General features: G+C 41.5%; 1 protein-coding gene across 3 annotated transcripts; it reads left to right on the top strand.

Moving 5' to 3' along the window:
* The first annotated feature begins 91 nt into the window (after positions 1–91).
* LOC135504826 (ras-related protein Rab-5C) lies at positions 92–9,882 on the top strand. 3 transcript variants are annotated; one of them, XM_064923707.1, is made up of 6 exons: positions 92–200; positions 2,480–2,863; positions 4,548–4,699; positions 4,902–5,024; positions 8,338–8,431; positions 8,834–9,882. In XM_064923707.1, the coding sequence occupies exons 2-6, from the start codon at positions 2,698–2,700 to the stop codon at positions 8,959–8,961; spliced, it is 663 nt and encodes a 220-aa protein (XP_064779779.1). In that variant the 5' UTR covers positions 92–200; positions 2,480–2,697; the 3' UTR covers positions 8,962–9,882. The 3 variants fall into 3 exon arrangements, with proteins under 3 accessions (XP_064779779.1, XP_064779782.1, XP_064779781.1); XM_064923710.1 differs by having other exon boundaries at positions 94–200; positions 2,627–2,863; XM_064923709.1 differs by having other exon boundaries at positions 94–200; positions 2,536–2,863.
* Positions 9,883–11,668: the final 1,786 nt, after the last annotated feature.

Genomic DNA, 11,668 nt, shown 5'->3' with positions numbered 1-11,668 from the left:
GCAAATAAAAACCTGAGCTTTCTCATCCCACTACTCCAGATTCGAGAGCCTCGTTTCAGGATGGTGTGTAACCCGGATGTTCAGTTACACAACGCGGAAATACAGGATAGAGTCATTCGCCACACTGATAAGTGAAACAAACAAATCAAAAACAATCATTTGAAAATTAAGGGCAGATACTACAACTGGAATCTAAATCGGTAAGAAAGAACACATTTCCCCTCTAGATAATAGTTGATCATATTTGTGTACCGTCCTTGTATGTGTTATCTTTTTGTTATATTGTTTAAACAATATTTTTTTTAACTGCATCGTTGGGAACGAGATCGTAAGTAAGCATTTCACGGTAAAGTCTATACCTGTTGTGTTCGGCGCATGTGACATACGATTTGATACCTAGCTAGAGTAGTCAGCTAGCTAACTAGAAATGCTAGTGTAGTAGCGAGTAAGCTACTAAAATGCATCAGCCATTGCTGCTAGTCAACTATCTATGCATTTTCCACTTACTTACTGACTGTTGTTTTGTCATCTAAGTTAGCTAGCTAACGTATGACCTGTCTGTCATATGGTTGTTGAACTGGTAAACTTTGTTGTACTCTTAACTTAGGCAGTGCACTGAAACTCAACGTCCTAGTTGTTAGTTAGCTAGCGAACGTTACGCCAGTGACAGCTTTTAGACAGACACCGTTAGTGAACAAATATAAACGCAACAATTTCAAAGATGTTGCTGAGTTAGTTAATTAAATGAATTCATTAGGCCCCATGTTGGTCACATATACCTTAATTAAAGGTAGATGCGTGGATCAGAAAACCAGTCAGTATCTGGTGAGACCACCATTTGCTTCTTGCAGCGCGACATATCTCCTTTGCAGAGAGTTGATCAGGCTTTGGAATATTGTCGCCACTCTTTAATGGCATTGCGAAGTTGCTGGGTATTGGCGGAACCTGGAACAAAATGTCATACACGTCGATCCAGAGCATCCCACACATGGTCAATCGGTGACATGTCTGGTGAGTATGCAGGCAATGGAAGAACTGGGACATTTTCAGCTTCCGAGAATTGTGTACAGATCCTTGTGACATGGGGCCGTGCATTATATGGCGGAGGATGAATGACACGATATTGGGTCTCAGGATCTTGCCACGGTATCTCAGTGCATTCGAATTGCCATCGATAAAATGTGTTCGTTGTCCATATTTTATGCCTGCCCATACCATAACCCCCTCGGGCTACCATGGGTCACTCTGTTACAACGTTGACATCAGCAAACTAATCTGCCAGGGACTACGGTGGAAAATTAGCTGGTTGGCTAAAACCGGCACTTTTACTGAAACGTTGATTAATGTGCACTGTCCCTGTAAAAATAAACTCAAACCGCTCGCCCACACAACACCATACACATGGTCTGCGGTTGTGAGGCCGGTTAGACATACTGCCAAAGTCTCTAAAACGACATTGGAGGTGACTTTTTCTCTGACAACAGCGCTGGTGGACATGCTTGCAGTTAGCATGCCAATTGCACGCCCCCTCAACTTGAGACATCTGTGGCATTGTGTTTTTTGACAAAACTGCACATTTTGGACATTGGACCAACACTTTACATGGTACGTTTTTATATTTTTTGTTCAGTGTACATAGATGGCATCAAACAGTAAAGTAAAGCGCAATGATAATGATAATAAACCCTGGTTGCTGTAGCTATGTATTGGACATTGAGAGCCTTTGGAAGCCTCCTGTCAGCCATATTGGCATTCCCCAGTAGGAGCAGTCCTCCATAGGAAATAATGGAATTCTATTCTACAAAATTACATGTATTTATGTATTTTTGTTGTTGTTGTAGTGGTGAACATAGCATTAGTAATCCCCCAAAACTATAATTTAAGGAAGAACTGACAGAATATAATTTAAAAGTATGCATTAAGGTGTCTGTAATAGAATACACATGGAAAAAACAAATGTGTAGACACTAATAAATTAGATTTTTATAGCTTCCTAAATATATTTTATAATGGTGTAGGAGTGCCAAGATAGAGCCGGGGCACTGTGTTCACACCACCACACCTCCATCAGTCATCTAAATCATTGATAGAGTGCACATTATAGGGACCTAGTTTGTAAATGTTTTTTAGCCAGCCATGCAAAATCAGACTGACAAGATGCACCCCGTGGAGGTATTTCTGGACATAGTTTATAATGCTTTGGTTGATATTGAATAGGCCAACTGCCTACCAACACATTAACTGAAGAGGCTCTACTTCATATCTGCCAGTGTTTGAGTTATCAATATTGACACATCATGCCAGGAAGATAAGGTGGCCAATAGCAAGACTGCTCTCACATGAGGACCGGTGTGGTTTGCCTAACTCCCACTTCCACCTATACCTGCAGGGACTTTCCAGCCAGACTAACTGTGGTATTTTTTTTTTAATGCTTCTACTTCTTGTCAGTAATCGTTTACCTATCTTTTCTCTACACCAGCACCCCAGTTGCTGAACTTCTTCTCTTTACTTTGTCTGGTTTCCGGCGCCGATCAGCTCAGCCCTTCTAACCTAATCCCCATCTGTGCCTTTGTTATACGGATCCCAACCGCTGCCCCCACATATCGGAATTCCACTGCTGCTCCAGACCCCCCCCCCCTGCTGTCTCTCTTGGCGTGGCCAAGCCCCTCTCATTCAGGATAGCCACTGCACAGCTCCATGGCGGGTCGTGGAGGACCGGCGCGACCCAACGGCCCGGCGGCAGGCAACAAGATCTGCCAGTTCAAGCTGGTGCTGCTGGGGGAATCGGCGGTGGGCAAGTCCAGCCTGGTGCTGCGCTTCGTCAAGGGCCAGTTTCAGGAGTACCAAGAGAGCACCATCGGAGGTGAGTTATTCACTGTGTGTGTGTATATATATATATATATATATATGACCTTGCATATATATATATATATAATTTTTTTACTATTGTTTGTGCAGGCTATTTCTGGTGGTTTGATATGACCCACTGCAGGTTTCTCTATTCCATCAAGTGGTCTTTTATATCTGTGATATTTGGATTTACTAGATCTCATTGCAAGAATGGCATCACCATATCATGGATATTTAAAAACAAAGCAAATGAGGTCAAACAAAAGGAAAAAGTGTAGGGTTGACAAAAATTGCATTTATTTAACCATTATTTGACCTTTTGTAATCAACGCAATGAATGCTCAAGCAAGTCAATGTAGAGGACGATGCTACCGTAGTGGAGATGTCATTAACCTCCAAAAATTAAATAGATTAACACTGTAGAACAGCATTTCTGCCGGATATTAGCCTATCGTATGCAGTTCATAGTAGTAAACTCCAGTCAACGATAGAGGGCACAGGAAATGACCGCAATGTTAGAATTGTTAGAGGGGTCAAAGGTTGACATGCCTCATGGGTCCTCTTCACTGCTGGAGAAATGGGCCTTGTTCAAAAATGCTATCTTTCTTCCTCCCTTCTAGTAAGTAATCAATGATTTAATGACCCAGTCATGTCAGTGATTGGGCTCAATAAAGGGAGGTAGGAAGGAAGGATTGGAACGAGGCCATGGACTCTCTGCGCTGTCATGTGATTGTGGAATTCTAGTGTTTGTAGTTTACAGACATGGGATTAGCATTTCTCTTTGCAGTTCTGATCCGTAGAAGCAGCAGTGCTGTGCTCGTTTGGAAGTTAATCCTCCAACCTGTTTGGCAGGACATGGTTAAAAATCACAAATGATACCAAAAATACATTTTTTTTTTCAAATGACCTTGCATAACATTATGAGCCTATTATAAAGTCCCTGTTTGTTGATAGTATCCATTTTATTATTATTTTATTAGTCACTGTGGACTATCAATAGAAGTCACGTTGATACTCATAGAATAAAAAGGACATTTTTACAACTTCCTAAGTCTGAGGGTGGTTTAACCTTCCAGACTTAGAATTGTATCAATTTGCCACCCAGGGCTTTTACTTGCGACATAGTTAAATGCGCTAAAGAGGAACAATGGGTACATATTGAAGATGTGCATGCTCGTCCCAATCTTTTCACGTGTCTATTTTCAAAGGATAAAGCAAAGAAATTGAACAAGTTCATAGTTAAGAACACTTTAACCATATTGAAGAACATTTATAAAAATAGAACCGTATCAAAGTTACTTTTTTTTAAAGCCTCTGCGTTTTTTTTTTAACGTGTGTGTGTGTGTACAATTCAGTTCGTAGGCCTCCTCTAGCGTAGAGCAAATTGAGGAACTGCAACTGAAACCTTTCCCGACACTGGATAGGTTTTAAGTGCCCGTAATGACAAAACAAATGTTGACATTGAAGCGAGTGGGAGAGATTGACATGTCATGGCGCACTCAATTGCTGTGCACCGTTTCTGATAGAGGTGCAGGTATAAATGTATTAAGTAGAATAGACCTGCTTCTCTGTCATGTAGGAATAAAGTCTGCGCTATATAAGACATCTCCAAGTGTCATGAACACTGCACTTTTTCCTCCCCTGACATATCCTCTTAACTTTTCTTCCCTTCCTTCCTCCGTCTTACTATTTTCCAGCTGCCTTCCTCACACAGACTGTCTGCCTGGACGACACGACAGTCAAGTTTGAGATTTGGGACACGGCAGGCCAGGAGCGATACCACAGCCTGGCGCCCATGTACTACAGAGGAGCCCAGGCAGCAATTGTGGTCTACGACATCACCAACAGAGTGCGTAAAGGCTCTTTATCTGTTACACCTTACAACTGTGTAAGCAGGGCATCCAATTGAATTTTAATGACCAGTGAAACCAATAGTTTGGTTGTTTTAAGAATATCAATTCTCAATGCTTTATGAGCTTAGTTCAACTCTCTTACCCTGTCATAACCTTAATGTAAATGATGCATTCTGTGCCTTTTGCGTGTTTCACCAGGACACTTTTACGCGAGCAAAGAACTGGGTGAAGGAGCTGCAGAGACAAGCCAGCCCCAACATCGTCATCGCTCTGGCTGGGAACAAGGCCGACGTCGCTAACAAGAGAGCCGTTGATCTCCAGGTGAGAACAATTCCCACGCCGTGTGTGTTTCATTGATTGACAACATAACAAAACAGTTAGCATGATAATAACAACAAAACCTAACAACAAAACCAGATGCTGATGAATCAATTGTTACATTTAAAAAAAAAAAAAATGTGTCATAGGCCAAATGGTCTTCTACTATTTGGTGTGGTACTATGATAGTGTACATAAAAATAAATAAATATATATATATATATATATATAACATACATACAGTTGAAATCGAAAGTTTACATACACCTTAGCCAAATACATTTAAAGTCACAATTCCTGACATTTAATCCCAGTAAAAATGTCCTGTCTTAGGTCAGTCAGGATCACCACTTTATTTTAAGAATGTGAAATGTCAGAATAATAGTAGAGTGATTTATTTCAGCTTTTATTTCTTTCATCACATTCCCAGTGGGTCAGAGGTTTACGAACACACAATTAGAATTTGGTAGCATTGCCTAAATTGTTTAACGTGGGTCAAAAGTTTCGGGTAGCCTTCCACAAGCTTCCCACAATAAATTGGGTGAATTTCCGCCCATTCCTCCTGACAGACCTGGTGTAACTGAATCAGGTTTGAAGGCCTCCTTGCTCGCACATGCTTTTTCAGTTCTGCCAACAGATTTTCTATAGGGTTGAGGTCAGGGCTTTGTGATGGCCACTCCAATACCTTGACTTTGTTGTCCTTAAGCCTTTTGCCACAACTTTGGAAGTATGCTTGGGGTCATTGTCTGTTTGGCTTTAACTTCCTGACTAATGTCTAGAGATGTTGCTTCAATATATCCACATAATTTCCCTCCCTCACCCAAGCCTCCCCCTTTTTCCTCCAAACATAACGATGGTCATTATGGTCAAACAGTTCTATTTTTGTTTCATCAGACCAGAGTACATTTCTCCAAAAAGTGCGATCTTTGTCCCCATGTGCAGTTGCAAACCATAGTCCGGCTTTTTTATGGCGGTTTTGGAATAGTGGCTTCTTCCTTGCTGAGCGGCCTTTCAGGTTATGTCGATATAGGACTCGTTTTACTGTGGATATAGACATTTTGGTACCCGTTTCCTCCAGCATCTTCACAAGGTTCTTTGCTGCTGTTCATCTCTAGGAGACAGAACGCGTCTCCTTCTTGAGCAGTATGACGGCTGTGTGGTCCTATGGTGTTTATACTTGCGTAGTATTTTTTTGTACAAATGAACGTTGTACTTTCAGGCGTTTGGAAATTGCTCCCAAGGATGAATCAGACTTGTGGAGGTCTACCATTTTTTTTCTGAGGTCTTTGCTGATTTCTTTTGATTTTCCTCTGATGTCAAGCAAAGAGGCACTGAGTTTGAAGGTAGGCCTTGAAATACATCCACAGGTACACCTCCAACTGACTCAGGCAAGTTGACATAATTTATCAGAAGCTTCTAAAGCCATGACCTCATTTTCTGGAATTTTCCGAGCTGTTTAAAGGCACAGTCAATTTAGTGTATGTAAAATTCTGACCCAGTGGAATTGTGATAAAGTGAAATAATCTGTCTAGAAACAATGGTTGGAAAATTACATGTCATGCATAAAGTAGATGTCCTAAGTGACTTGCCAAAACTATAGTTTGTGAACAAGAACTTGGTGGAGTGGTTGAAAAACACTTAGGTTGGAGTCATTAAAACTTGTATGTTAACTTCCGACTTCAACTGTATACACACACACACACACACACACACACACACACACACACACACACACAGTGCTGTCGGAAAGTATTCAGACCCCTTAACTTTTTCCACATTTTGCTACATTACAGCCTTATTCTAAAATTGATTAAATAGTTTTCTCCTCATCAATCTACACACTTACCCCATAATAACAAAGCAACAACTGTTTAAAAAAAGAAGTTTAACATTTATAAACTGAAATCGCATTTACATAAGTATTCAGACCCTTTACTTAGTACTTTGTTGAAGCACCTTTGGCAATGATTACAGCCTTGAGTCTTATTGGGTATGACGCTACAAACTTGGCACACCTGTATTTGGGGAGCTTCTCCCATTTCTCTGCATGTCCTCTCAAGCTCTGTCAGGTTGAATGCGGAGCGTCGCTGCACAGCTATTTTCAGGTCTCTCCTGTTCAATCGGGTTCAAGTCCGGACTCTGACTGGGCCACTCAAGGTCATTCAGAGACTTTTTCCGAAGCCACTGTGTGCTTAGGGTCGTTCTCCCCAGTCTGAAGTCCTGAGCACTCTGGAGCAGATTTTCTGTACTTTTCTCCGTAAATATTTTCCTCTCCTGACTAGTCTCCCAGTCCCTGCTGCTGAAAAACATCCCCACAGCATGGTGCTGCCACCACCATGCTTCACCGTAGGGATGGTATTAGCAAGATGATGAGCGGTACCTGGTTTCCTCCAGATGTGAAGCTTGGCATTCAGGCCAAAGAGTTCAAGTTTGGTTTCATCAGACCACAGAATCTTGTTTCTCACAGTCTGAGAGTTCTTTAGGTGCCTTTTGGGGAAACTCCAAGCAGGCTTTCAAAGTACTTTTTACTGAGAACCTGTCTGGCCACTCTACCATAAAGGCCTCTAAGAAGAGTCTGGGTGGTTCCAAACTTCTTCCATTTAAGAATGATTGAGGCTACTGTGTTCTTGGGCACCTTCAATGCTGCAGACATTTTTTGGTACCCTTCCCCAGATCTGTGCCTTGACCAATCCTGTCTCTGAGCTCTACGGACCTCATGGCTTGTTTTTTTTCTTTCTCTGACGTGCACAACTGTGGGACATAGAGAGAGAGAGATATATATATATCTCTCTATCTCAAGAATGCTCAATGGAAACAGGATGCACCAGAGCTCAATTTTGAGTCTCATAGCAAAGGGTTTGAATACTTATGTAAATAAGGTATTTCTGTTTTTTTTAAACATTTTTAATACATTTGCAAAACATTTCTAAAAACCTGTTTTCCCTTTGTCATTATAGTATATTGTGTGTGGATTGAGGAAGAGAAATATTAATTTAATCCATTTTAGAAAATGGCTGACACAAAATGTGGAAAAAGTGAAGGGGTATGAATACTTTCCGAATGCACAGTATGTAAAACAAAAAATACTTGTAGTCCACATATTGTCATTTAGGGCCAGTTTCCTGGACACAGATTATGCCTTGTCCTGGGCTAAAAAGCATTGTCAATTGAAAATCTTAATTTAAATAGCTTTTTAGTCCAGGTCTAAACTCAATCTGTGTCCGGGATACCCCCCCTTAGTGCTTAAGAACCTGTTATAGACCTGAAAAATCCTCACAAATTCTGTAATAACAATATGATTGTCCTGTCTTTACAGGAAGCACAGGCCTATGCCGATGACAACAGTCTACTGTTCATGGAGACTTCAGCTAAGACTGCTATGAATGTCAACGAAATCTTCATGGCCATAGGTAAGGGCAACCATCTACCCAGTGAGTCCCAACTTACTCACTCCAAGCACTATTGGCCTATAGTCCTCATTTAGTGATCACACAGAATGTATGATTACTATTCTATGGGTTTATCTCAATAGCCTAAATAGACCTCTACCCTTACATTGTTGCTACTTTGAAAACCCAGGTATAGGATGAATTCAAATTGGTGGATTCCTACTACATTTTACTTTTCATTTTTGTTATATAGAAAACGCTCTTATCCAGAGTGACTTACCGTCAATACAATGCAAACAGGATAGGAATTGGCTTTCTTCACTAGTCCAGATTTTGGATGTTCTGTGTATCTGTTACTTCTGGGAGCACATGAACGCAGCGTTAATGGCCCACTCTACTTTTCTCTACTCTCTGTCCTTGTAGCAAAGAAGCTGCCCAAGAACGAGGCTCAGGGCGCAGCCGGGGCAGGGGGCCGGGCCCGGGCAGGAGTGGACCTTCAGGAGCCCGCCCCCCAGGGCCGCAGTGGCCAATGCTGTGGCGGGAGCACTTAGCCAATATCCAATGAACTGACTGAATGAGCCCAGAACACAAATATTATCAAGACAACCAATCACGGCCTAGAGAGTAACGATGCGGGAACCGTTCTCACCCCCCCCCCCAAAATCAAAAGGAGACCCTTTATAAAATTATAAGCTAGAGAACTTCAGTGTGACCCTCTCACATACTCTCTATCCCTCTCTTTTACCCTCTACCTATCCCTCTGCTGTACCTCCCATCTTCCCCCTCTCTCACTTTAATCTAATACTAGCTGGATTATGTCTTAACATTTTCTGTCCTTTTAAAAAAACATTTTGTCGATGGATCATACCAACTGCTATTAGCCTTTTTGTCCAGGTAGCAGGTGCATGTCGCAAAGGTTAAGTTGTCTTTTCCTCTTAAAATAATTTTCTTCCTTCCATGTTGGTCTTCCACATCTGGAAGAGGGAAAATATGTTCCAAGTGGACAATGTGTCTTACGCTCTTTATCCAGATCTGTCCATTTTGTAAATTAATATTAGCATTTGTTTATTATTACCGCTGTTCTTTTGGCACGAGTGGGTGATTATTATATAGGACACACCTAATGTGGTTTCCGACACGTGTGACAAATTAAACCGTAACGCAGTGTGCATTTTATCACCTAGTACACCAGACAGTCATTTTTAGCATCATGTTTTTGAATCTGTAAGAATACATTGTAAGACCTGGGGAAAAAAACTTTTAAAAAAACATGGCAAGATTTTCTTGGCCAAAATGTACATTGTTAATGGGAATAAACGTTTTAAAATAGTATAACAATCATTTGTTCACCACCAATCAAACACAAATGTTCTGTTGGGGGGGCAGCATGTGGTAGGCCAGCCTCCGACATGAGATTTAAATAATGTATATTGTTATCAAATAAACTTATCTTGTAGTTTGAGGTAAAAAAATACACTATTTGCTGAGTTGAAAGAGTAAGGAACCATGGTCCTTATTAGGAGAGAATTTAACATTGTCCACAGCACCCCATTGAACACAGCCAACTGACGAACCTGTGAAAAAGACGATAAGTAAATCGACCCCTCTTCTACATCACATGATGACTGGACTATTACAGTATGTCTTGCGCAAAACCCTGCTTTCCTTCCTTGAAGCCTTTTTCTACTGGGTTAACACCTAGTGCTGAATCCTGACGACTTCAACTTTTGCACAGACCTGCCATTGACATCAATGAAACATTTTGTACAAACAAAATTATTGCAAAAAAGTAAGAATGCATCCCTTCAAACATTCCTCTGTACTATCTACAATGAACAAAAATATAAAGTTGCTGGATATTGGTGGGAACTGGAAAACGCTGTTTACACATCGATCCAGAGCATCCCAAACATGCTCAATGGGTGGTGTAACGGATGTGAAACGGCTAGCTAGTTAGCGGTGGTGTGCTCTAAATAGCGTTTAAATCGGTGACGTCACATGCTCTGAGACCTTGAAGTAGTGGCTCTGCAAGGGCCGCGGCTTTTGTGGAGCGATGGGTAACGATGCTTCGTGGGTGACTGTTGTCAATGTGTGCAGAGGGTCCCTGGTTTGCTCCCGGGTATGGGCGAGGGGACGGTCTAAAGTTATACTGTTACAGTGGCATGTCTGAGTATGCAGGCCATGGAAGAACTGAGTACATTTACAGCTTCCAGGAATTGTGTCCAGAACCTTGCGACATGGAGCCGTACATTATCATGCTAAAAGATGAGGTGATGGTGGCGGATGAATTGCACGACTTTGGGCTTTAAAAAAAACAGGCCTCACAATTGTCCTCAGGATCTCGTCACTGTATCTCTGAGCATTAAAATTGCCATTGATAAAATGCAATTTTGTCTGTAGCTTATGCCTGCCCATACCATAACCCCACCGCCACCATTGGGCACTCTGTTCACAACGCTGACATTACGCAACGCCATCTGCCGAGTACAGTTCAAACCAGGATTCATCCGTGAAGAGCACACTTCTCAAGCATGCAAGTGGCCATCGAAGGTGAGCATTTCCCCACTGAAGTAGGTTACGACACCGAACTGCAGTCAGGTCAAGATCCTGATGAGGACATGCAGATGAGCTTCCCTGAGATGGTTTCTGACAGTTTGTGAAGAAATTATTGCTGAGTTACAGTTCATATGACTGTAACTCAATAACTTTGAAATTGTTGCATGTTGTGTTTTATATTTTTGTTCACTATATTTATAGAGTGGATATTTTTTTACTTTAAGAACCTAATTTTACTGAACAAAATTCTAAATGCAACAATTTTAAAGATTTTGCTAAGTTATAGTTCATATAAGGAAATCAGTCAATTGAAATAAAATCATTAGGCCATAATCTATGGATTTCAAATAACGGCAGGGGCCCAGCCATGGGTGGGTCTGGGAGGGCATAGGCCCACCCACCACCCAATCAAAATGAGCTTTTCTTCACAAAAGGGCTTTATTACAGACAGAAATACTCCTCAGCACCTCACCACCCCTCCCCTCTGTTGATACCGCAGGTGAGGAAGCCGGATGTGGAGGTAATGGGCTGGTGTGGTTACACGCGGGTTGGACATACGGCCAAATTCTCTAAAACGACGTTGGTAGAGAAATGAACAACAGTTCTGGTGGACATTCCTGAAGTCATCATGACAATTGCACGCTCCCTTAAATTGAGACATCCGTGACAAAACTGCAAAAAAAATAGTCCCCAGTGTCATGT

The sequence above is a fragment of the Oncorhynchus masou genome, chromosome 18 (genome assembly GCF_036934945.1).
Source record: "Oncorhynchus masou masou isolate Uvic2021 chromosome 18, UVic_Omas_1.1, whole genome shotgun sequence".
Classification (NCBI taxonomy): Eukaryota; Metazoa; Chordata; class Actinopteri; order Salmoniformes; family Salmonidae; genus Oncorhynchus; species Oncorhynchus masou.
Note: the sequence above shows the minus strand (reverse complement) of the source record. Positions and strands in the feature narration are given on the sequence as shown.

Excerpts from the sequence above, each read along its gene's own strand:
- LOC135504826 (XM_064923707.1), top strand. The coding sequence starts at position 2,698 with ATGGCGGGTCGTGGAGGACCGGCGCGACCCAACGGCCCGGCGGCAGGC. Across the intron at positions 4,700-4,901 it reads TCTACGACATCACCAACAGA|GACACTTTTACGCGAGCAAA; the intron begins GTGCGTAAAGGC and ends GTGTTTCACCAG. Across the intron at positions 8,432-8,833 it reads CGAAATCTTCATGGCCATAG|CAAAGAAGCTGCCCAAGAAC; the intron begins GTAAGGGCAACC and ends CTGTCCTTGTAG.